Below are 27835 nucleotides of genomic sequence, written 5' to 3'. Positions count from 1 at the left end.
GTAATTTGTATTTTTTGATACCCAATGGGGTACAGAATACTTGGTGCATGGTAGTTGCATGAACATGGCTACCTAAATTATTCCCTCAGGGCCTGATTCATTAAGGGAGGCATACTGAGCGCAGTGGACGTACGTGAACTGATGCACGTACATGGCGGTTACAAACGGCCAAAGTCAACAAGACGCGTATTGTCACATATCCAGCTTAATGACTTCTGATGCAACTGTTCCTATCGTACATGTTCACGCCTGTGCACGTCAGCAGATAGTACTACCGGTATGTTCTGCTGCACTTGCAGAAGCGAACGCTACGCTTTCAATTGCCATAGTAACATCATCAGTGTATCTCTCAAGCGTTGATTCATGTTTTAACAACTACCCTTGTTTGTTATATAGTGGTGGTTGTAATGAACATTAAAATATGTGTTCCCTTTTGCTATGCTACTTTGTTCACCTCTATCACCAATGGTCTCTGTGAATCCCAAAGTGTCAGCATGCCTATTGCCTTCGTTGTTATTTCTACAATTGGCAAACTTTGCCACTAAGCCTGACATTAATGCCCCCATGTACATGATTGACCATTGAGGGGGCATGATCATCATCCCCTAATGGTGATAAATTCACATGTATACAGGGGAGGAAGGCTCCCACCAGCTGTGGGCCCTGTAACAACTACACCCCCTGCTTCCATGGTAGCTCAGCCTATGGGTGAATATCACAACTACTTCACTGCAGAACTCCTCTGATGGCATGGTAAAGAAAACAACACATATAATGGTGCACGTTTGGTGAAAATGACCCTCTAGGTTGCAATTTTCAAGACAGCCAGCTGCACACAAGACAAGATGTGGGGGGGAGCAGTTTCCCCATTGGGGAACTTAGGAAGGCCTCTACTGTGAATGGGCAGAGAAAACTGTTTCTCATGTCCAACGTCTAAATATCTCGTAAAAAACAAAAAATGTCAAAACTCAACTATATGAAAATTACCCTGTACTTACTTTCTTCCACCAGCACCTGTGGCTGCTGAGAAGGGGCTTCAGGCTTGCTCTGGAAGAGTATTGGGGACATTGAAAAGTCTTCCACCACCGCTGACTCCTCCTCCACCGCTGACTCCTGCTCCATCGCTGATTCCTCCTGTGGTTGTTCCCTTGCCACTGCCGCCTCCACCCCTGGCGTCTCCTGTGGGACCACCTTCTGTTGGTCATTGCGGCGGTAGTGTCGGGAGCTGCATTGGTGTCCTGTTGGAAAGCATGATGTGTCATATTACTTTTAATTTTTTATTTTATTCAACATACACAAACATGCAGCTAATGGTAGCTTTCAATGGTAAATACCAGTCATGTTCCATAAATGAAATGGTTAACATTTGAAGCAAAAGAAGCATAATAAGCAGTAGAAAGTATATAATAGTATTTAATACTTGATGTATTAATAATAATAATAATAATAATAATAAAAATAATAATAATAATAATAATGATATGATAATTAGTGGGAAATGGACACAAAAGGGGCCTTTGCAAACATGTCTCCATATTTTCTGTGTGCTGAGCCATTTGCATATTATACTGTGTTTTGGCCAGACTTACGAGTATCTATTTCTGCCCTTAAATCTGCGAGGAGGTCAGGCTGCCTTCTCCGCAGATTGCTCCATCTGCGCTGCAATTGTATGATGGAGCGACGCCTGCGTACGGCTCAATAGCCAGCGACTTTCTCCTCATTGCTCACATATATATATATTATTGTAAAAAAATTATTTGCCCTTTAAGTAGAAAATCCTAAACTCAAACATATTTGCAGTTAGACATAGAGAAGTAAAGAAGTTAAATTTTAACCACCTTACACAGCAAAGTAAAAAATTGCATTGACAATGTATCGTTACACTATGGCACATAACACGGTATTAACTTTTGTTTTTCAATTTGTCATTGTAGGTGCCAATACAGCTGGAGAAAATTCTGAGGATGAGCAGGTGGAAGAGGCACGTGATGTGGAAGAGCATCAGATGACTGAGGAAGCAGAAGTCAGTGCACGGGAATCACTGTACGCCTGCTATCACAGTATTCTGGAGACTAATACCACTATTCACTCCAACACCACAGATATTTCCACAACCCTCACCCGTATGGAGCATACTTTACACAGTAGCCTCACCCGTATAGAGAACACTTTGGACTTAAACCTAACCTCTATCAACAATACCCTTACACGTCTCACTGACCTTTCTATCTATGTCACCAACAATCCTCCAGCACGCATTTCCCAGGAATCTTCTCCTACTTCTTTCTCTCCATCTCTCAGTCCCATCTATCAACCATGCTACACCCCACCTGATTATCATTCCACAAGTAGACCCTATCACGCGCACCCGTGTTCACACACTGAAAGGTGTGTGACTCAAGGTCCTATTGTTTCTAGCGCAAGACCTCAAATGCAACACCATCCTTACCAAAGAAACCAATATTTTGACAATGACTCATATACACATTACAATCTGTCAAACAACTATTAATTACTTCCACCTGCCCCTCCTGCCATCTCTGCTACTCCTGCCATCTCTGCCCATCCTGCCATCTCTGCCTCTCCTGCAATCTCTGCCCCTCCTGCAATCTCTGCCTTTCATGCAATCTCTGCCATCTCTGCCCCTCCTGCAATCTCTGCCATCTCTGCCCCTCCTGCAATCTCTGTCATCTCTGCCCTTCCTGCCATCTCTGCCCCTCCTGCCATTTCTGCCCCTCCTGCCATTTCTGCCCCTCCTGCCATCTCTGCCATCTCTAAAAGTAGGCGTCCAGGACATATGCTTTAAAGGAGACAGCCTCAACCGATTCAGGAGGGCTAGGGTCAGCATCTAACACCTCCTGGCCAGCAACCTCATGCCATCTCTGCCCCTCCTGCAATCTCTGCCCCTCCTGCAATCTCTGCCCCTCATGCAATCTCTGCCATCTCTGCCCCTCCTGCAATCTCTGCCATCTCTGCCCCTCCTGCAATCTCTGCCATCTCTGCCCTTCCTGCCATCTCTGCCCCTCCCTGCCATTTCTGCCCCTCCCTGCCATTTCTGCCCCTCCTGCCATCTCTGCCCCTTCTGCAATCTCTGCCATCTCTGCCCCTCCTGCCATTTCTGCCCCTCCTGCCATTTCTGCCCCTCCTGCCATCTCTGCCCCTCCTGCAATCTCTGCCATCTCTGCCTCTCCTTCCATCTCTGCCACCCGTGCACCCCTTTCCACATAATCGATAGCCCCTGCACACTCACTCTCTGCTGCTCCACTGGCCTCTGCTTCCTCCCCACTGTTGCCTTCTACATCACGGGTTACCAGAAGCCAGACTCATCCAAGAACAGCAGCAACTATTGTTCAACCAAAGAGAACACGCAAATCAAAATAATTTTCTAAACATTGTAAATAAAATATATAATGATATGCTTCTTAGTTATGTATGTTTTCTTAAGTCAAAAACAAACTTACAAGAAAAGTAGGTGTCCAGGACATATGCTTTAAAGGAGACAGCATCAACTGATTCAGGAGGGCTGGGGTCAGCATCTAACACCTCCTGGCCAGCAACCTCGGCCTCTTCCTCCCAAGGAACCCCACTCCTAATGGCGATGTTATGGAACACCACACACAGAGCAATGAAATCACACACAGTGGTTGGAGCGTACATTAGAGCACCACCAGACCGATCTAGGCAACAGAATCTGGCCTTTAAAAAAACCAAATGCCCTCTGCACAACCGATCTAGTGGATGTATGTGCAGAGCTGTGTGCCATCTCCTGCTCCGTGCATGGGTTCAAAAGAGGAGTGAGGAGCCAAGGACAAAAAGGGTATGTATTATCTCCTAGAAGGGGTGACAAGAAGGACAAAGGGGAAAAATATGAGTGACATAATTGTATTTCCATCAAGAACACAACCAACATGTTGGATGACAAACTGTGGCCGATTAGACACAGATATTACTTCAGAGAAGCTTACATAATATATTCAATTTATTTTGACCCAAGGGTAAATCTTTTGGAAAACTTTTTATATGGGGAGCTGTCCAGGTAGGATTTCAAGTTAAACATCACAATTGAATATAACTGGGAATGATATTGCAATGCTCCTTAGTAATATGTCTACTTAGCTATCAAACTTAAGACATGATAATTACCACTTTAAAGTACTACATATATGACGTCTATTGAAAAGAAAAAACATAGTAACTAATAGCCACGCGTCACCATTCGGCATTGCACCCCTTTGCCTCTGTTGCAATCTTTGCCACATCCTTGATTGCCGGAAGGCAAAGGAGTCATGTGTACTCCCTGGCCACATAGCTACCAGATCACAAATTTATCGAGTGGAAATGCTTGCATTCCCACCTGAGGGGACCAAGGCTACATGAGTCCCATATACTGCCCCTATGACGTGCGGGAAACCATCTATGTTGGAGAACTGCCGTTTGATCTGCCCAAGGGACTCCTCATCGAGTGGCAGATGTATGAATTGCCTGAGCCGTGACAGAAACGCCCCCAGAACAATCTTCAGCACACGACTGAAGGACTTCTGGGACATCCCTGAAGCGACTCCCGCAAAAGTGCAATACCGCCAACAGTTTGGTCAATGGCTGTAGTGCTGTTGGGATGTTGCGCTTTGGCTCCAGGTCACTCTGCACAACGCGCAGGGTGTCCAGGATGACACGAGGCAAGACCCGATAAAGACGCACCACCTCAGCATCAGATATCCCAAAGAGGCTGACACATGGCCTGAAGACAGGCTCCCTGGGCCGGCGACGATGGACTAGTTGCTGATTTTGGAGGCGTCGACGCTGGTTGCCCTCCTGTCCTGCCACATGTGCCTTAGCCATTTCTAAGAAACGCTATATTTGAGAGAGAAGGATGTTAAAAAAAATACATTACCTCATAATTTTGGAAATGTCACTCCTGTTTGCACAGGAAACATTTACAATATACTTACACCGACAAGTGGGTTGGCCAAACTCCTAATGGGGCTGATAAAAGAGAAAAAAATATTTTAACAAAAAACAGAGAACACAATTTGCCATTGTGACACATGACTAGGCATTAAACAAAGCAAGAAAAAACATAAAACAAACAAACATATGTCTCAGGGGAGATAAGAAATTATTCCTTCTCCTTATTTGCTATGTCAGGTTGCAGACCTAGGCCCATGTTACTTACCACAAAATGGAGGGCGATCCTGTGCTGTCAATGTCCTGCTCAACAGCAATGTCAATGGAAAACTAAAGAAGAAAAAAGAAAGGGCAATTATTCCTTCACCTTATATACTATGTCAGGTTGCAGACCTAGGCTCATGTTACTTACCACAAAATGGAGGGTGATCCTGTGCTGTCAATGTCCTGCTCAACAGCAATGTCAATGGAAAACTAAAGAAGAAAAAAGAAAGGGCAATTATTCCTTCACCTTATATACTATGTCAGGTTGCAGACCTAGGGCCATGTTACTTACCACAAAATGGAGGGTGATCCTGTGCTGTTAATGTCCTGTGAACCAGCAATGTCAATGGAAAACTAAAGAAAAGATAGGAATAATAAAAAAAAATAGTAAACTGCCCCAACAAGGAAACTATAACATGAAACAAAGTATTACGCCAAAAAAACACATATGTCTCAGGGGAAAAGACCCCCCCCCCCAAATAATAAAATGATAAACAATAGGCTACCAGTAAACAGACACTTTAAAAAGTAGAAACCAAACAAACCCTAGTAATAGCTTAAAATATATAAAGCAAACTTACCAGCAAATCAATCATAGCAATGGACAAGGCACATGCTGTAATCATAGCTTTATAGCAGTGTTTAATTGGTAGAGAGTATGCAGGTGAGAGGCAGCATACGTCACGATCACATGGTGATCCGGATGTCAAATTGTGCTTGCTAGTGGTTCGGCAATGACAGATAAACTAGACCCCGAGCAAGTGCATACTATACGCCGCCAAACACACGATTGCATACGATCGCACAAGTTTGACTTTGACTTCCCCACATGGGAATGCCCTCATTGTGAATTGACTACGGCACCACACCCCGTCACCGCCCTTATCACGCCTCAAAGTCGTAGCTCGTCGTAAATGGCAATTGCATTCGCAACCGTATAGCTTTCGCATGAATGTGCAATAATAGTATGTGTGTGTATATCTATGTATGTGTGTGTGTATTTCTATCTATATATCTATGTATGTATGTATGTATTTGTGTATCTATCTATGTGTGTGTGTGTGTGTGTGTGTGTGTGTGTGTGTGTGTGGCTATCTATCTATCTATGTATGTATGTCTGTGTGTATATGTATGTATGTATGTATGTATGTATGTGTGTGTGCATATCTATGTATGTATGTATGTATGTATGTATGTGTGTGTGCGTGTGTATGTGTGTGTGTATATCTATCTATCTATCTATCTATCTATCTATGTGTGTGTGTGTATATCTATGTATGTATGTATGTATGTATGTGTGTGTGCGTATGTATGTATGTATGTATGTATGTATGTATGTGTGTGTATGTATGTGTATATCTATCTATCTATCTATCTATCTATCTATCTATCTATGTGTGTGTGTATATCTATCTATGTATGTATGAGTGTGTATATCTATCTATCTATCTCTCTATCTATGTGTGTGTATATCTATCTATCTACAGTATGTGTGTGTGCATATTGTAAGAGATAAAATCTGATCCAAGTCTGCCTGTGGTGTCAAGTATATCTGGAAGCGCTTCAATCAGCTGGAGAGAATAGACACAGACCAAGTACTGTATACAAGGAATATTCTCTGTTTATTAATATCAAGATACAAGTCTTTATAGAATACTGAATATATGAATCCTACGTCCTAAGCATACAATAGTCTATGGGATGCGCTGTGTATTAACTTTCTCACGTATTCTTGAGGTTTTTACTTTCTCTCCCTTCTCAGGACAGATCTGTCAATTATTCTTTTCCCAAGGGGGTCGGGAGGTTTATCTCCTGTCTGCCATATCCAAAGTCATGGGCATAGCTTCCACACTACAAGCTGAAAATGAAAATACCTGTTGTTCACAAATCTATAATGCTACATTCTTACAGGAGTTCTCTATGTCAGCTTAACCTCAAGGGTGTGGTCTTACATCTTGCAAAACTGCATTTCTGCATTTCAGCAGAAATATGAATAATCTCTTTTAGCAAATAATATATCTATGCGAGTTACAAAAATGGCTGAGCATAGGCTTTATGAGGCTTAACAAAAAAATCATATTTAACAATATCTATCTATCCAACTATGTGTGTATACATATATTTCTATATATCTATCTATGTATCTAGTGTGTGTGTGTACACATAAATGAATGCTTAAACGCACACGAAAGGTAAATACATTGGTAAGCTGACGTTTCATTGCAACTCTGATAAAAGTACCTCCCATTTTATTATAGACCACTGAAGTGTCCTGTCAAAAGATGAGAATAGAGTCATTTGAGTTACTGCAAAATGACTGACCTTGCTCTCATGTATGAATCCATTAAACCATACATTACGTTTCTGTACAAGTGCACAAAGCTGTAATTCAACCTATGACTGCTTAGAATCACCTCCCTGCTAGCATAACCTGCTGCAGACCTGTGAACGAGAGCATGGATAAACATAAACACTCCAGTTATTTCATATCTATTATTCCACCAGATAGTAGCTTTAATCAGTCTGTCAGTCTTGAGAAGGCAAGGGTCTGATTAATTGCTTTAGGTTGCAAAACAGTTTTTCTCTATAGCTATAACAAATGAAATACATACTTCCCGTCTTGCAGATACATAGTTGCCATCCTTAATTTCCAGGGACAGCTGCAGGCTTTAGAGATTTGTCCCTGTAAAAATGTTGTCCATGCACATCTCTGTTTTTCAACACTGACCAAGTGCACAGTAAATTCTCTTTTTCTGCCCTTTAGATGCAGTTCTTCTGATTCGCTGTTTTATAAATTAATATTCGTTAAAAAGTTGTATTTATAATCAAAAACTTATATTAAAATTAAATTTAGTGAAACATGACATGAAGGAGAATGAAGGGTCCATTGAGACAGTCCCACGTGTGACATGCTTTGATGCACCAAAGTAGCAGCAAAGTGTTCCTGGAAAAGATTCTTAAATGTTGACAACTATGCACATAATACCAGACATGAGATGTTTATACTTAGAAACAAAAACAGTTTAATTCCTGCATGGAAAGTTTGCATACATATTTGTTAATGTTACACTGTGTTCTTTCATGCAGGGGAAGCTGTTATGTAAGCCATCATTTTACCTTTCCTACTTCTCTTGCTAAAACAGTGTTTGCAGTACTTAGATGATTTGAAGACATTAATATGTAACTTGCTGCAGAGTGAAAATCTATGTGTCTTGCTTAACTAGTAAGCAAATATGTGTTACAGCTACGTAATCTTGTTGCAAATGAAATAAATGTATAATCTGCATAAATACCTCTGCAATATTGAAATATTTCTCTGTTTGTATATTCAGTGCAAAATTGTCCATAACAAACAGGTGGAGACTAAAAATGCCAGCACAGTATTGCATGGGGAAAGGCATCTTAAATGATGACATCAGTTCATTTGTATAGTATGTGTGGGTGTACACACTAGGAGTAGGTGTGGAATTGGAAATTAATACCAACATCTCCACTAGACAGGTAAAAAAGAAGTTGACCTTTAGCAAGACGGGAACTTAAGCAAGGTAAGCTACAGTAATGTTTATTTAAGTCTATGATATGTCATAAATACTCATCAAAAACAGAAACATGTTAATGCAGATTAAAAGATGGTTTCTTGTACAGAGCTCTCTGTTTGCTGCTTTCTATGGTTGTTATAAACAACCATACAATTTGCAGTATTCAACTGCACAATTGACTTTTATAATTTTTCACCAGATTTTACGGGTAATGAAATCTGGGGCAAAACCTGCAACATACTGTAATTAAAATAAATGTACAATCCTGGCAGGAGGTGAAAAATGATACAATATGAAAAAACCCAGCGATTTGTTATTGCTTGTGTCTGTGGTGTATTTATTAAAATGTTAAATGTAGAAAAAAAACTAATTAAAACAAACAAATGCAGATTTTAATATTGGTATGTTGCATAGCAATATTTAAGACAACTTTCTACATTATCAACTGTTTTTTTTATCTTTCCCATCTACCTTTTTGTCTGTCAGATTTCCCCTCTCTCTACTGTTGATATACTGCTAAGTTTTGCTGTAAAGGTTATTAAATTTTTGCTAGCATACTTCATACAGTCTATGAATTTTTCATGTCTACAGAATATTGAAGAGGAGCTAATTTAAAAAAATTGCAAATGCTCCCTTAGTGTTTTCTAGTTTGTTAGTTGATCTAGTAAACAATGGTAGTGGGAGAAGCAGTGCTTCCTACTGGATGTAAGTGCAGCCACTAAGTAGAGCCTATATAATGATAGGGGAAGTTCCCACCCTCTAAAGATTAATACAAAAATTGTGTTAGGCTCCAGGACACATGAAGATGTGTAATTGCAGGTGTGTTAAAATTAAATGAACTTTAATGTAATAAGTATCACTGTGATATCAAAATTATCAATTCTGGCCAGACTAACATACAGAGTTATGACATGCATAAGCAGTAATATGTTGAGATGATGGTAATATCGCAGGAGGTAGGCTGCGATATTTAAATGAAAGCAGTTCAAGTCAAATAATCACATAAAAACAAAATGCAGATATGCAACTTATATGTATGCAGAAATATGTCTGTCCAGTGCATGATGCAAAGTATGTGAAGATAATTCGAATGGTTCAATAATGGATAGTTTCATACATAGACTGTAGAAGTCAAATGTGCCCAGATTTTGTTGTGGGAAATAATCCCAATAACTCACGTTTGTGATAAGATGTTGCTTGTAGAGTAGTGACGTTCCTCTCCTATAGTAGGGCAGGGGCGCACGCAGGATTGTCAGGGGGGGGTTCCCCCCCCCTGACAAAAAAAAAACAACCCACGAGAGCAAGCGCAGCAGCTCCGTTTCGGCAGCGCTGTCCTATACAGCAGCCGCGGCGCTGCCAAAGAAGCATCCGCGGCGGTGCTGTATACAATATACCGATATGGTGGGCACTGAGTTAGCGCAGGGGGGGGTGTTTCTGGAGACTCAGAAACCCCCCCTGCGTGCGCTTCTGTAAGGGCACTCCTTCCCTCTCCGAATGCGGGTGGTGCTGCTTGCTCATGGGTCCCAGCGTAGACATCTAGTTTCCAAGGCTTTTTGGATTATTTTTGCATGTTTAACAAAGCCCGGATGAAACTTCGTCTTGGCAACTCGCTACCCATATACATTCCCGCTCTCTAAGCAAGGCTCTGCCCTAAACTATCTGTATCAATTGACCTCAATATATATGACTGGTCATTTCTTCACTTTGATACGAACAGGACAATTTCACATTAAGTTTTGGCTGAAGGTTACCATCTCTCGGGACACATACCGGATTAACACATATGTCTATCTTATGTCTATATGTTATATTTAATTTGTGCTAATACATAACCTATGCTGTAAAATTTAAAGTGTTATATGTGACTTGTACTGTCTGGATTATACCTATCTTTATTAAATTGTTTTATGTCATATTGCTACTGTGCCTCTGTATACCATATTTAGTTATTATTTCAGATGATAGATATGTATCTGTGGTCAATGAGCGCCCAGCATCTCTGTGTGTCATATTTGTTTTAAGGGAGGGATACCATTAGCCGGTGAGGCTCTTGCGCAATTCAGTTATAGAGTGCGATCTTGTATATTTCAAACCACAATATTTTAACACCTTGACCTCATAGTCTAGAACTCATGGGGATTTCTGAGCGTAGCCGCCCCCCCACCTCACCTCTATTATCTACAGCCACATATCTCCCAGTTTTGTCTAGCCACATTTCCCCCGGTATTTCCACCCTTCCACACCCCCCCCTCCAGTTTTCTGTAGCCTCCTCTCTCATCCCCATCCCGTTTTCTGTAGCGTCCTCTCTCATCTACATCCTGTTTTCTGTAACTTCCTCTCTCATCCACATTCCATTTTCTGTAGCCTCCTCTCTCATCCCGTTTTCTGTAGCATCCTCTCCCACCCTCACTCATTTTCTTTAGCCTGCTGTTTGACAAACCACCAGAAAACCAGCTATAAAAAAAGAAATGATTGCGAGAGATGAGATTACACAAATAGGGGGGTATTCAATTGTTGCCGTTAACGCGCTAAAAAAAAAACGAGCGCTCTAAAAATTTTAGCGTTAATACGGTAATTATTCGCTAAAATTCAGCGAGTAAACTACCGTATTAACGGTATTTACATGCATATTACCGTATTAACGCTAATATTTTTAGAGCGCTCGTTTTTTTTTGTTTTAGCGCGTTAAAAGCAACAATTGAATACCCCCCATAGTGTACTTGTTACTTATCCTGCCATTCAGACCACAAGAGGAGGCACCATTGGCTTATGAATTTTGGGAAATCAATATTTATAGAATTGGGGGGCAATAATAATACAGGGTAATAGAGGAGATTACACTGTTCAAGTCGTAGAGGTGTAGTATCCTATGTCTGTACACAGTGTAATAAATGTATATTATGACCACATTTAATAGTTTCATACTATAATCATCTAATTAATCAAGTATTCCAAACACGTGTACTAAATAACCTGCCCAACATCATGTTATTGGAAGTTGCTTTCAAATGTTGAAATCCCTGTAAAATTCATAAAAAATAAATGAAAATTATAAAACATAATTTACAATTAATTTAATTTACAATTTTTTTTCCATTTTCAGTGGTCAGAACTGGACATTATTTTCGATCATTGGGCATGAAAACAAAATGCAGAAGGTGTATCAAAAGCTGTTACTTCTGCTCATCTCTTCTGCTCTCTGCCTTTTATATTTACATATGAAATGGATAAAAGATCATTGGTTTTTCACTGGTAAGTGAAACAATAAGCACAAAACCTTGTATATATTGTAGGTTACTCCAACAGAGATATTACCACCACCATTATTCCATTATTATAAATAAGGTGCCAATGCCTTTTATTTTGAATATGTCTTTATTAGGTATTTAATATATAAATGTATATATATAAATATATAGATACATGGATAATCAGAAAGCAATCACAGGGTGTCTTGAAGAGTAATAGGTCTAAATTTAAGGCGTCCTTGATCAGACAAGTCTTCATAGAGGTCTGTTTAGAGCCCAAAATTTTGAAAAGGATTGCTAAGGGACTAAGGAATAAAATCTATTAATGTGAGCGTCTCTTGATTCTCCATAACATATATATATATATACACATATTTCTATAAATAAATATATAAATAAAATGGTGATGATGATAATAATGATATATATATATTTCCAATGTGTTTGGCTCAAGTGAGAGTGGGTCCCTGGAGTGAATGGAGGAGAGTGGCTGGTACTCCATTCCTTTTGGCCAAATCTAGTCTTTTGGCCTGCCATTCAGGTAGGCCTGATTTAGCAGGCTGCAGCTTTGTGGCAATAATAGAGTGGGACAACCTTTGTCTCTCACTTCCTGGGCAGAAATCTGGGTAGCTAATCCCAAGAAAGACACCTAAATTATATAAACTTGTTGATTGCTACTTTTTAGTGGGTGGGCTGCACATACCTTCCTTAAATAGAGAGGGATGTTTGCATGTTAGTTAGAGCTGGAAAATTCTAACATTTATTTTGTTGTTACCTTAATTTTGTTGTTCATTAATTTAATAAACATTAAAACTAGTGCTGACTAATTGTACCTAAACTGCTGGTCTTTTGTCTCTTGCTATTACTGGCTGTTTTATTGCTTTGTAACACCACCTATCCCAGGAGATGGCATCACCAAAATTCATATATATATACATAGTGGTCAAAGTGGGTTGGCATACAGTGGTACTGCATTGATTGCAGAACTACCAAATTCTAATAATTTACATTTTCCATACCCCTACTGCCTCTTTTAAATTTCCATACTGCCACTTTCAAATTTCCACCTAGACCTCTGTATATCTATCTATCTATCTATCTATCTATCTATCTATCTATCTGTATAATATAATATATAGAGAGGGTTCATTATTTGATGGTGTGAGTGATTGTTGAATTAATGCAGAAAAAAGTAATGCTGGAGCTGAACAAAAAAAATAATGACATTCAATAAAAGGTAAGCATAAAAAGCGTATTCACATGGTTCCAAGTTAGTTTACAACAGTCTCTCAAAACCTAACCCCTCTCCACAATATTAGGAAGGCAGCCTTCCTGTATAACAGTCATTGTACTAGAGGTTTGGAGAAATCTGAAAAAGAGAAAGTGAGGTAGGCCAGTATTTCATGTTACAAATATTGCTTAATAAAAATAAGTGCAAAGTGGCCCACACCAAATACTAGTCAATGCAATAGATGGGAAGGCACAAGTAATAGCATATAAATTTGCATATGCCTCCATGTTGAAATTGTAAACACATAAAGTGATGTAAACTGGTACTGATATGATAAGGTATTTTAATAGAGCAAGCTGTAAGTAAGGCAAAATGAAGAAAACCTTGTTAAAAAAAACAAGAATGGAATGAAATAAAGAGCAGAAAATGAGAAATTTAGTAAATAAATAAGAATAAATAAATAGGATATGACACGTGTAGGCGTACAAAATGTTTAGCTCTTTTATGTGATCTGATAGTGTATCTGGAGTCAACATTGACGAAGACACCGAAATGTAGACCAAAGAGAAATCTCTAACCCTATTATTCCCTAGTTCAGTGGTTCCCAAACTTTTGCAGTTCGTGGCACCCTTACAGTCTCCATAATTTTTTCAAGGCACCCCTCCAAAATAATTACTGAGCAGTTCCGTTTTATAAGTAGTCAAAAAAACGTAATAAGTATTTAGGTCAGGACAGAAATGCTTATTTAGTTGTATGCAAAAATATCACACATAAATCCAAGGGAAAAGGATATTTTTATATATTCTTTTCAATTATATTTCTGTCAAAGAATAATTTACAGCTAATAAACACTGTGCCCCCTTCATCCACACACTCTGAGCTCTCTGCATCCACACACTCTGTTCCCCCTGTATCCACACACTTTGTGGCCCCTGCATCCACACACTCTGTGCCCCCTGCATCCACACACTCTGTGCCCCCTCCATCCACACACTGTTTCCCTGCATCCACACACTCTGTGCCCCCTACATCCACAAACTCTGCCCCCTCTGCATTCACTCACTCTACCCCCTCTGCATCCATTCACTCTGCCACCTCTGCATCCTTTCTGCCCCCTCTGCCCCCTCGCTCTGCCCCCTCTACATCCTCGCTCTGCCCTCTCTGCATCCACGCTCTGCCCCCTCTGCATCCTCGCTGTGCACCCTCTGCATCCTCGCTCTGCCCTCTCTGCCTCCTCGCTCTGCCCCCTCTGCAACTTCGTTCTGCCCCCCTTCATCCTCGCTCTGCACCCTCTGCATCCTCACTCTGCCGCCTCTGCATCCCGCTGTGACCAAGAAGAGAGAAAAAAACCAAAACAAATAAAACTTACCAATACGGGGGCACCCAACACCCAGCATCCTCTCTCCTGCCGCTTGTCACTGAATGTCGGATGTGATGATGTTACACCCGACATTCAGTGAGAAGCAAGGAGGGAGGAAGATGCTGGGCCCGGGGCACCGCCGGATTGGTAAGTTTTTTTGTTTTTGTTTTTTCCCTCTTCCTGTCCATGGCACCCCTGTGACAGCGCCATGGCATCCCTGGGAGCTGCGGCGCACAGTTTGGGAATATAGGCTCTAGTCTAATTCTTCTGTTCTTGTTGTGGTGTTATTTCAGGTAAAGCGTCTTAGATTGCTTGTGGATCTTCTTTGTCGCTGCGTATGGAACGTGGTAGTGTGTCATTGGAATGCATAGCTAAGGTGACTGTGTGTAGTCAAAATCCTTCCTCTGTGCTCCATCGCGTTTCATCGGCCTACCAGACTTTGTCAAGGATGTGTGTTAGGGATCATGGAGATTGCAAATAGCCTATCTCCTTTCTTGATTGGACAGGCTGTCCATTATTAATACATCTTTTAAAATTTATAAAACATGTAATAAACCGTTTAAAATCAGCCAAGCAATTGTCTTGATCAGGGAATACTGCATATTGGGATATTCCTAGAAATAAAAATAAATATAATTATAAAAATAAATAATAAAATTGTAATAGTGTACGAGGTAAGATGTACTTCCTCTTATAACATGCAAACTTAAAGAAGGATTTTATATTTTCAAAAAAGAACCTAAATTAAAATCACTATTTAAATCATAGGGAATCAGTGTTTTCATTAAATATATTCATTTTTTTTCTATCTGTGATATATTTTCCAAGAATTCTCCTCTTCGCCAAAATCTCTGTACATGTTGGATCTCTATAAATATCAGTCTTTTTGGGTCACATTTCTGATTATATAAAATTGACTAAAGACTTAAGGCCTCTTTTAATGTTTGCTATGTGTTCTGCAATTATAAATTTGAGGGGATGTTTAGTTCTTCAAAAATACTGGAGGCCACATGTGCACTCCAGCATATAAATGACCCCCTCTGTGTTGCAGCTTATAGTTTGTTTGATCCCTAATATTTTTTCATTATCATTCGATTTGAACCTGGTGACTGGTTTTGTTGTAGCCTGAGTGCTTATTTTGCAAGGTCTACAATTGAGACAATAGTGGAATCCTTTTGTTCTTTAAATTTTCATTTGGGTTTTGGAAGGGAATATGTAACTCTTCGTTAGGATGTTATGTATAGTGTTCGTTTTTTTATAAATAATCCTTGGTTTTTCAGGGAGGAATTTCTTAACTTCATTATCCAATGTCTCTTGATACTACTTTCCAGGACAATTTCTGGAATTGATTGTGAATTTTCCCTTTATATTGCAGAAGTTCTTTTCTGTTAATGGATTTCACTGTGTGCAATGCAGAATTAAACATTTTCTCGTCATAGTTTCTTTAAAGAAATTGTTATTTTTATTTTAGTTCTTTTCCTTTTTCTTCAAATATATCCTCACTGGTACAGCTTCAGTTTATTCTCCTAAACTGTCCAACCAGGATATTTTTTATCCAGTTTCTATGATGGCTACTAGTTGTTGGTATAAAGTTATTACTATCCACTTTTAAAGCGTAATTTTTGGTTTTAATGGTGTTATTTTCAATATATTTAGTAAGGTCCAAAAAATTAACTTGAGTGGAGCTTGCCTTGGCAGTAAATTTTAGGTTGCGTGTATTCTGGTTGTTGTATTCCAAAAATTGTTTTCGTTCTTCCTGCTCTCCATCCCAGATAAAAATCACATAATCTAAATACCTCCTCCAGCATTTCTTTTTTTCTTGAAAGGGGTTATTAGACCATACATTTTCATCTTCCCATCTCGGAACAAAAAGTTTGCGCAGCTTGATGCGAAACACGTCCCCATTGCGGTTCCTGTGGTCTGGATGTAAAATTCTTCCCGATACCAAAATTAATTATGCTGGAGGATGAATTCTATCCCCCTCATAATGAAATTAATTTGTTAATTTTTTTAAAACGGTCTCTTTACACAACTAGCAATAAGTGTGTGAACATCCTTCCGCATGACGAATGCACATAAAAAATGATTTGACATCACAGGTCTCTAGTATACACGTGCCTTTCCATTCTATTTCATCCAGGATTTGTAGAACTGTCGTTATATATTTAAGATGACTTCTGTTTATTTACTAGGTCTTGTAAAAAGAAATCTATATACCCTGAAAAGTTTGAAGTGATGGAGTTTATTCCTTAAACAATCAGGCATCCTGAAGGATTGCTTACATTCTTATGTGTCTTCAAGAGGTATAGAAAACCGGTATTCTCGGGTTCTCTATATAGAGATGATCAAATTCCTTCTTCCTTAAAATTCCTATAAGTAGACCTTCTTCAAATAGGTCACAAAGTTCATTCTGGAAACTTGGAGTTGGATCTTAATCCAGTCTTTGATATGTTGCAATGTCTGGAAGCAATTGGTTGGACTATTTCATATATTTCAATTTGTCCATAATAACAATTCCTCCCCCTCTGTCAGAAGGTTTTATGATGTTGTTTTTATTGTCTTTTAGTTCCTTTAGGGCTTTGTGTTCTTTTTTTGAAATGTTTCTTTTAACTTTAGTTTTCTGTGGCAGATTTTCAATAACCTGTTCCACTAGCTTTTGGAATGTCTCAAACACCAGGACCTTTAGAGAAACTGGGGTAAAAGTTGATTTGTTGACGTAAATTGGTATGAACATAGTTACCTGGAATGTTTCTTTCAGAGCTGATCAGGTTCTTCAAAAAATATTTCTTCAGGCGTATTTCCCTAATAAATCAATGCAAATCTATATATACATCAAATTTATTCGGCTTCGATTGGGGTGAAAAATTCATTCCTTTCTACATACCTTTCCTCAGTAAGAGTGGTGCTACTGATGTTAAATATCCCCCCATTTGTGGTGTCTTCTACTTATGGTTTCTTCAAAATTTGATTCTTTCTTCCTCTTGTTCCCCTCCTTGGGATTTTGTACTTTTTATCCGAGGGGTCATTGTTGTCATTGAATGTAACGGTGGATTTTCCGATCCGAAGTGGAAATCTAAAAAAATTCTCTGATTCTTCAGATAAGATTCTTTTTTTATTTTTGCCGGTATCTTTAATAGGTAGATGACTATTAATCCTCTTCTTTAGAGATTTGGATGTGGCTTTCATTTCTTTCATTTAGGATTTTTTTTTATAGTTTTATTTCTATTGGTCACTTTCTTTTGGGGAGAGTAACAAAAGTGTTTGGCAAATGGAAGACCGCATTTAATACTCACTCAGACCATTATGAGTACTTAGTCGTGCCCTTTGGTTTATGCAATGCTCTTGCGGTCTTCCAGGACCTGATCAATGATGTCCATCGAGAGTTCTTAGGCTGTTTTGTCGTGAAATATCTGGATGACATCCTGATCTATTCATCATCTTTAGATCTGCACCACCTTCATGTTAAACAAGTCCTTTTGAAGCTCTGAGAGCATCAACTTTTCACTAAATTGTAGAAGTGCGAATTTGAGGTCCATAGGGTCTTGTTTTTAGGGTACATTATCTCCTCAGATGGGTTCTCAATGGATCCTAGCAAAGTCCAAGCAATCTTAGGCCATCCAAAGATTTCTGGGCTTCACAAACTACTACCAGAGGTTTATACATACCTTCTCAGACTTAGTATCTCCAATTACTGCTCTTACCTGCAAAGGAGCGGATATGGCCAACTGGACTCCTGATGCGATATCTTATTTTGAGGCCCTGAAGTCAGTGTTAGCCTCTGTCCTGAGACATCCTAATCCTGAGTTGCTTTTCGTGGTTGAAGTCAATGCCTCCAATGTGGGTGCAGGTGTTGTTCTATCTCAGAAGGATGTTCGGGATCGCAATATGCATGCATGTGCCTATTTCTCGCAGAAATTTTCTTCTGCCGAACTTAATAAAGATGTGGGTAACCGCGAACTCCTGGCCATAAAATGGGCAATCGAAGAGTGGCGACACTGCTTGGAAGGGGCAGTGCATACTATTTCTGTCATTACAGATCATAAAAATTTGTTATTTATTTAGTCTGCTAAATGTCTGAATGCCAGACATGCACACTGGGCATTGTTTTTCACTTGTTTCAGATTCATTATCTCTGATAGACCTGATTCAAAGAACATTAAAGCCGATGCTCCCTCTCAAAGCTTTGTTTCCTGCCATGCTCCGCTTGCTGATCCTCTGCCCATAATTCTTTCTTCCTCAATTCACGCCGGTATGACTCAAGACCTTGGGATCACACTCCGTCAATTTCAAATACTTGCTCCTTCTGAGACCCCCTACGCATGGCCGGATTAAGGGGGTCACAGGGGGCACGTGCCTCAGGCCCGCCTCTCTCCACGGGCTCCCCCGCCGCCCGCAACTGACAGGTGAGGTGATGCATGCTCACACTCCGTGTGTGCATCGCTCAGTGTGCACATAGAAATCGTTACGATCTCTAAATCTTTGACAGTAGTACCGCGGCTTCTGTACTGCCTTAAATAGCTGAAATCCTCTTAGACATCAAGTTCGCAGGTGAGTCGTCACAGTTTCACTGGGCACATATTTACACTTTTAAACACAAAAGAAATCATATATAAATAAATATATCAAGAAGACCTTTCATAGCATGTTTAGCATGTTTATTGCTTGATTAAATATTGCAAATGTAGCCTCCTAGATATATATATATTCTTGCTGCTTTATGTGGCTATATTTGACATATTTAATCAAGCAATTTGACCCTCGGCTTCCTGACGATCCTTCTGCCTCACCCTTCTGTACTTCGTTGCCTGCACGGATTTGACCTCGGACTGTTCATTACGTTTGTTTCATTACCTCGCTGGTAGCTACCTAGGAGAACCGCGACCAACACGTCTCAGCAGCTAAGCCCAAAACTCCTTGCGGGGTTCCCTGGTGAAGACCTGAGGCGTGGTTAGACTCCACGCCTCCTTGCGTAGCAGCGCCAATATCAGCAGGTAAGGCCTTCCAATTACCTAGTTCGTGACAGTCCTGAGCCTGCTCGGCTCGGAACTCGGATACTTCAAGTTCGAGCTGGTTCGGTTCTCGGGGAACCGGACCCGCCCATCTCTACTTACAACCATGGAAAAAATGTAACCCTGAAGCACATTCATGATTTTGTGACATCATAGGCCTGAGTCATTAAGGAGAGCAAAGCAAAAAGGAGTAACTTTGCATCTTGGCTAAACCATGTTGCATTGGAGGGGGAGCTAAATTTAAAATATGGGGACAGATTTATAGTTGGGGTAGGGCATGTCCTTGATCAACTTTCAATTTCAGTGTAAAAATAAAGCTGATACCCCTCATGAAGTTCGAGAGAATAAAACATGTAGGATTTTGTTCTCACAATATTGTCATATTTAGAGTAATTTTTTACTGGAAGTGCAATATTTGTGGTACAGCTATACCTGCTGATCCGGGCAACTTCAGATGTTCCTTCTTGGTATCAACATCACCATGGACTCAGATAATCGCTGTTTTTAGGCTACCTTTCATAATGAAGTGAGAGCTGAGGATTCTGCCTGTAGTACAACTATCTAGCATTTGACAGATAAGCTTTACTTTTATTGAAAAATGTACGCTGCTTTTATTCAATAGTTATACTGATTGTACATTAATTGCTACACCATGAGCGCCCTTTCTTCCTATGTTTTTTGTAAAAATAAAGTTATTAAATATTTGTGAGCTACATGAAAAAGCAGCCATTATTTTCCTTACATGCAAATCTGCACCCCTTGCATTGTACATGGTTTGTCCAGGATCAAATGTACTCCTTTTGTTGCCTTGGTCTCCTTAATGACTCAGGCCCTGTGTGTCTAGTCCATGCTAGAACACAATGGCTGGAAGAACACAATGACTGGCAATAGCCTTTCTCAATAGGGTAGGCAAAAACAGCTGGGGAATCAGCGCTGCTCAAAGTTGCTTGTCAAAATTTTACATTCCACGACAGCCTTTCCTGCTTTTCAAACCTCACACTTTCACATTAGATCCTGTGAGTAAGCATTTCCATTCAGTTAGGAACGACTTCTGATGCAATAAGTGACATTTTAAATGTGGCAAGATGTGCTAAATTTGCGTGAGCGAAAAATGAATCCCTTACAGTTAAATTAAAAATCTGGCAAAATATACACGCAAAAATAATAATGCATCTGTGCATTTGCGTTGAGAACAAAAGACGTGCCAGTCATCATTCTCTATAGATGCGTCCGAAGCAAAGAGCTGACAGTTGGATTGGCAGGTTAATAAGTTGATAATGATGACTTGCATCTGTTTCTCTTTCATTGTTAAAAAAATAAACACAAAATAAATAATAATAAAATAAAGAGTGTGCTCCTCTAAAATCTATAACTAATACTAGCACTATACAGCCTATGCTTGTCCCACTAAGACAAAGGAATAATGATCAGGAGGTCCCCCCAATTAGGACTGGTTTAACTTTTTGGGGGTGAACGCTTTTTTTTTTGTTTGTTTTACATTTATTTACTTATTTTAACCACAGCAAGGTCCGTGCTGGTAATCATAATCTTCAGCGCGGATCTTGCACTAGGGGAAGCAGAGGCATGAAATACGTATCCTATGAGGAGCATCCTATGTAAGGTGCACATGACCTTACTAACCCATCCCGCCTCTCTAAGCATAGAAAGGGGCTACGGGAGATATGTCTCGATCTACAAAGAGGCTAAGATGTAACTCAGATGTCGATCATTGTACTGTGCAAGTGCAGTACAGAAAAGTGCACTTTGCTCTTCCGTGTAACTTTATACTATTGATTATAGTAAACATTGGTTTTAATATACTTATTATGGCTGTGTGGTGATCTATATCCATGAGAAGAATAGGTTAACCCTAGGGATGTGCACCAGCCACTTTTCGGGTTTTGGGTTTTGGGTTCTGATTACCTTCAGGTTTTGGGTTCTAATGGGTTTTGCCAAAACACCCCCCTCAAGGTTTTGGTTCTGATTTTGGGTTTTGGGTTCTGATTTTTTTTTAAAAAAGCATAAAAACTGCTAAAATCCAGATTTTTTATTTCTTTTTTCACTCCTACGCTATTATTAACCTCCATAACATTAATTTAACTCATTTCCAGTCTATTCTGAACACCTCACACCTCACAATATTGTTTTTAGGCCAAAAGGTTGCACCGAGGTAGCTGGATGACTAAGCTAAGCGACACAAGTGGGCGGCACAAACACGTGGCAGGATCAGTGAACTTATATAGCAGTACCACTGGACTTATACGGCAGGATCAGTGGACTTAAACAGCAGTACCACTGGACTTATACGGCAGGATCAGTGCCTTGCTTGCAGTCTCCTAGGTAACGCAAATAATCTGTACAAATATGCACACAGGGGCATGGCCAGTAAAATATGGAACACATACTTTATGGATACTTCCATTGTAGCAGAGGGCTGCAAAACTAGAACATGAAAGCTAATCATAAATAGCTATAACATTAACTGTAACACAAATTAATAGATATTTACAGGATCTGGTTCATACACATTAGTTATGCATATAGAATATATGGATTTCTGGTTAATTATATCACTGTCAATTCATGTTTTTCCTGCAGTAGGAGGAAGTGAGCCGTGTTGAAGATATATATAATTGATTATTATATATATATATAATTTTCCTTCCTTGAATAACTATTGTCTCTATGTCAGAGTGCATGGCTTTTGTCTCAAAGGAACTGTGTGGCTCAGTACATTTACACATCAAAAGAATTGGCTTCCAATCAGATACATCAGCCCATCCCACAGAAATTTTGTAATTACCTTCTGAAGAAAAAACAGTCCTTTTTGGATCAGACTGATTACGCAGACAGACACACACAGAAAGGATTCTCTCCCTGTATGGACTGAAAAATAGTAAAGTATATATGAGCCCTTTAAAAGGGCTCTGCTGACATTGTAAATATGAGTAAAATGTACACTGTGTATTGTTAGTGATCTATAGACTATAGGAACTACAATAGGCTGTGTTGTAGGCTTTGTTATAGAGTCACAGACCATGTGGTCTAGCTGTTAAGAAGGGTTTTTGTTTAAGGTAATACTGTAAGCATAGAAAGTAATGTTGCATGGGATAGTCATAGAATTAGATGTCATTGTAGTAAGTGTTTAGTTTGCTTAAGAAGTGATGCCGTTTAAGGGTTTAAAATTAGTAATATCTTAGGAGTTTGATTGTAACAATACAATAGACTTCATACTGGAATAGTATTGTATTTGATGTAGCAATAGTGTGGCTTCTCTGTGAATATCTGCTAGATATTCATACTGTACTGTATAACACTTGAAGTTCTGATTGTTGAGTTTAATACTGACTGTATTTGGTAAATCGTCTGGCTGGTCTGTGCTCTCATCCCCTCCCCCCTATGTGTGTAATTGCTACTAGTTAAACAGATGTGTGAAAAGACTCTTGCTGGGATGTTTTGTAGAGATCTCTTCCCCCCCCCCTGCTAGACAAGAAATGTTAGTGGACATATGTGGTGGACTAGCTAATACTGCTTGTAATGAGTTATGGGTCTGTCCTGACATTGAGGCCTTGTGAGACGACATGAGTTTGCAACAAGCATGGCAAGTCAGCCATTTTGGATGGTGACTACATTGTAAGATGATCTGAGATACATACACACAGTCACATTCACACACACACACACACACACATGCATAATTAACAAGAAATTAATAAGTTATTGTACCTACACACAGAATGCCATCTATTATATGTACCGTGTGTAAGATTATGTTATCGAAATTATGTTATTACATTATTGTACAAGTAAAGATTCTATTTTATACATATATATCTGCGTTGTGGTTATGAATTTATAATGTCTTGATATAGGAGATATTATATATATATAAATGTGTGATACAGTAAATCAGGTTTAAAGGTCTGAAGTAGGCGTGTCATACGTGGTAAAGCGTAAATGCATATGGTAAGATAACGAGCGTATTCAGGAATAAAAGAAGAAGATAGCATGCGCAATTATGGCGTAAATACGAGTCCTTTAACAAGCTGCTATGACAAACAACACAATTTGCACATATCAAAATTGCTTCAGGTTGGAAATAATAAAAAATAAGGGCTAACATTGGTGTTTCGCTAGACATCCTCGACCGATCATTAAAAAGGAATCCTGGGAACTGTAGGCTATCCATTACCCTAGGAAGATTTTAAAAAACTTATTGTGGAAAATGTAAGGTAATCTACGGCCAACCTTCAGTAAATCAGTAACACACCCTCCCTCTTCCCTCTCCAATATAATAGTGGAAGGGCGCAATGAAATACAACAAATAGACAGACAATATAAATGTTTATAGCTCTTTTGGGTAAAAAGTAGAATAAAATCGGAACTCCGTGAGGATAGAAGAAATATAAAATGAATCTTACCCTAGATATCCCTAAAAGTTGTGCAGATCCTCAGGATGTAGCGATAATGCAGTCCGGGTATAGAGATGAGTGCAGTATGAATCCGAGTGAAGATGGCGGCGGCAAGCGGGGGAATAATATGAATCCGGATCTCGCGAGATCCGACGGCGGGATGATAAGGTTTTGCCTCGTTCTGAGTTTTGCGATCGGCGGGAATACCCGAACAGTGCTCGGATCAGGCTCGGATCGGCACTGTTCGGGGGTGTTCTGATTTGCCAAATCCAGACCCGCTCATCTCTAGTTAACCCTAAGGTTCTTGCTTGGGTTTTGCCCTTCATAGGGCCCAGCTGGGCACTTTTTCAGGGGCCTACACTGGAGAGCAATATTGTCCGGCGCTCAGAAATAAACAAAATATAAAAATCACTGTGTCAGCATAAACATAAAGTAGAATTTTGTGCACAATATAGCTATATTGGGGTTAAGCTCACCTGCCGGCATCAAGGCATCTCTTGTAGGTGAGTCCCTAAGCTAGTGATACAAATTTACATTTAGGGTGTTCCATTTAAAACCTTCCCCTGAACCTCCATCTTATAATTTAAAGAAGCGCACCTTTTTCTCTTTCACTACACCAGAGAGCATGCTGTCTGCTGACTCTAGAGCCTCATTGGGTATAATGTATATAGCCTCCAACTCTTTGCATTCACCCCTGTTGGAATGTGGTATCTTCATGTTTATTGCACCTTCCACTTTTCATAAAGTTTAATAAAATCGGACTTTTGAACCAGACAGCTGACTTTAGACTTGTCACTGAAATCCTTAGCCTGCTACACTTACTTCTTAGGTTTCAGGTGCTCATTTAAAGACATCTGTTAATAATTCAGGAGATTCCATACATATGCCATTTTGTGACAGGTGCCTATTTTCATGCAAATATTGCTGTTTTTTACTGGAAGCAAACTGATCTAATTATCACAATTGTTGTGTATATAGATGGCAAATTCTGATGGATGGCTGCAAAACGTTTTTCTCCCCACAAATGGGTTGGTTTTTAACAGGTGCTTATGAAAACCTGGCATCCAGGAGTCATCCTATGATTTCAACAGGATCGTTTTTCTACCTTCAACGTGCATTTGGTATGTGAAAGGGTATTTTTATACGTACAATTACACATAGAAGTTTAGTATTCACACACACAAAGTGACATATAATAAAGACAGTCTCTCATGTTTCATGAAAGACGTAAGTAAGCCTTACTTTCCTATTGAAAATAACTGGTTTTCCTCTACATGTTTTCTCAAGGAGATCTTCTGCCCTGGGTTTTTAAAAAGTGAAGATTTTGTTTCTTCTCCTGAGCTCGCCAAACAAACAATAAAACCGTTGCACAGAAACTTCTCAGATATTATGCAAAACTTTTGAACCAGAGATTTTTTATGTCAGCAGGAAAAGGTCTCCTGAATATTGAGGAATTTTCTCTGTCTTTTTTCTTACTTGGTGAAAATAGCTTATGCAGGACCCTAAGAAAGATTTTCATGACAGCTACCAGTTAGCAGGTGCTTTAGTAGAATGCTGTTGAATGAATGTGGGCCAGTATAATACATTGTTTTTTACTTAGTGTTTTAAAATAAATATGGTTAATTTTTATGTTTAGTTACATTACTGACAATGAATATCTTTCTTTTGCAGTCAGTCCACAAAACTCTGTGACTTATGAACACCGGAGGGCTATAGTTGAGCTTTATTGTGAGAAGAACAACCTCATAAATTCTTCCGTTTCACTGGACCAAAAAGTCGCTGCTCGGTTGTATGTGGAACATAGTCACAAATTCATATTTTGTGCGGTGCCAAAAGTTGGCTGCTCCAACTGGAAGAGAATAATTCTTCTATTGAATGACTCTCTTGGGCGTTCCTTAACTGAGCTTCAATATTACAATGTTCATACCTCTTCTTTACTGATCAAGCTAAGATCGTACCCGCCTTCTATTCAGACACAGCTTCTTGCAAATTATACCAAAGTGATGTTCACTCGAGACCCTTTAGAGAGGGTGGTTTCGGCCTACAGAGACAAGTTTCTCCATGAAGATGAAATTTACTATAGTAGAACTATTGCAAACAGAATTAAAAGAAAGGTTAGAAAAAATAAAAATTCCACAGAAAATATTACTTTTGAAGAATTTGTTCGCTACATTGTTCTAGAAGATCCACGGTATAGAGATATTCATTGGAAACCAATGTATCACCTCTGTGATCCATGCAATATCCATTATGACATTATTGGTAAGTTTGAAACAATAAAACAGGATGCAGATTTTGTTTTGAAGGCCATTGGGGCCCCAAAAGATCTGAGCTACCCCAATATAAAACATCATCCTAACGATCCCCGGACAAATGACCAAATAAGCAAACACTACCTGGAAAGCCTATCTACTAGTCTGTTTGGACAACTTGTGAATGTTTACAGTGTTGATTTCTCCATGTTTGAGTATAGTCATTACAATAACACAAATTCATTCGAAAATAAATTGGATGTTTGAACTTTAGTTTATATTGAAGTTCTTTTGAAACCACAAGACGCATCATCACTACTGACAAAGAATATTGAGACTTGCTGTGTGCCCAAGCCCCTCGCACTTCAATCTTTCCTATACCAGGTCATGAAGCAGTTGAGTTGAAATACTATATTCTTTTATTCGAATGCTATAATTGGCTGTATCTAGCACTTGTCTTCTGCACCCAGTTTTGAAGAATGACTACAGCAGGTTCTCTGATTCTAGTCAAATGCACCTAACAACTGACATCTGCAAGATTTGTACTCAAACTTATTCCAGATACTTATTTGTAAATATTTGTGTTAATATGTGACCTAATTTATGGTGATAAAAAGACTTTATGCAGGAAAAATAGTTAGGGGCATATTCAATTCTTTGTTTTCCGCGCCGCGGAAAAACTTACCGTTAATACGGTAATAGTTAGCTAGATTTCAGCTCGCGGCTCAGGGAGCTGCGAGCTGAAATCCAGCGAGAAAATTACCGTATTAACTTAGTACTTTCTGGTAAAATAAAAAGAAGGTGAAGAGGGTGATGCTGTCACTATTACCAGGGGGTAGAGTGTCCTGACAGTACTCAAAAAAATGAAAATTTACAGGGTTTTATGGGATGGGCGCAAATCAGGGGGGAAGTGGGACACACAAGGATACAAACATACGCACCTATTTGGACTGTAATGTGTCTCTAATACTGGGTGTGTGTAATGATCAACAAAGCTAAATTAATATCAAAACCAATACTAATAACATTGCAATCCAGTGTTGTCAAGATAAAAAACTGTAATACATAAATGATTTGCAGATCAATAATCATAATTGTCCATCTCAAAATGGTTTTGATATTAATTTAGCTTTGTTGATCATTACACACACCCAGTATTAGAGACACATTACAGTCCAAATAGGTGCGTATGATTGTATCCTTGATTTGCGCCCATCCCATAAAACCCTGTAAATATATAAATAAATATATTATATATATATATATATATATATATTGTCGAAGTCAGCAAATTGGATAAAGTCATTTCAATTAAAGTCTAGCAAACTTGGTTGTCTTTGTCTGAAAAGATGCGTACGGTACGCTATGTCGTACAAGGGCACGCTATGGCGTGAAAGGGCGTACGCATCCACTACACGTGGCAGCAACAGTAATTGGTCTTTTACCATACATTTGCACAAACACGCATACTTATAAAATAGTACACATTATTGGTAGTTGCAACACATAGTCAGTTATGTCGAAATATAGTAGTATTTATATGTTATATCAGAGTTACATGCATATTAGTGAAATACACAAGAACGGGTTAAAGGAATAACATCATGAGTGGTAT

General features: G+C 39.2%; 1 protein-coding gene across 1 annotated transcript; it reads left to right on the top strand.

The window, feature by feature from the left end:
* The first annotated feature begins 151 nt into the window (after window positions 1–151).
* LOC142108991 (carbohydrate sulfotransferase 9-like) lies at window positions 152–26487 on the top strand. Its single transcript, XM_075192971.1, has 4 exons — window positions 152–257; window positions 1012–1212; window positions 1935–2043; window positions 25605–26487. The coding sequence occupies exons 1-4, from the start codon at window positions 152–154 to the stop codon at window positions 26485–26487; spliced, it is 1299 nt and encodes a 432-aa protein (XP_075049072.1).
* Window positions 26488–27835: the final 1348 nt, after the last annotated feature.

The sequence above is a fragment of the Mixophyes fleayi genome, chromosome 12 (genome assembly GCF_038048845.1).
Source record: "Mixophyes fleayi isolate aMixFle1 chromosome 12, aMixFle1.hap1, whole genome shotgun sequence".
Classification (NCBI taxonomy): domain Eukaryota; kingdom Metazoa; phylum Chordata; class Amphibia; order Anura; family Limnodynastidae; genus Mixophyes; species Mixophyes fleayi.
Note: the sequence above shows the minus strand (reverse complement) of the source record. Positions and strands in the feature narration are given on the sequence as shown.

Excerpts from the sequence above, each read along its gene's own strand:
- LOC142108991 (XM_075192971.1), top strand. The coding sequence starts at position 152 with ATGGCGGTTACAAACGGCCAAAGTCAACAAGACGCGTATTGTCACATA. Across the intron at positions 1,213-1,934 it reads TTCTGTTGGTCATTGCGGCG|GTGCCAATACAGCTGGAGAA; the intron begins GTAGTGTCGGGA and ends TTGTCATTGTAG. Across the intron at positions 2,044-25,604 it reads GTCAGTGCACGGGAATCACT|TTACATTACTGACAATGAAT; the intron begins GTACGCCTGCTA and ends TTTTATGTTTAG.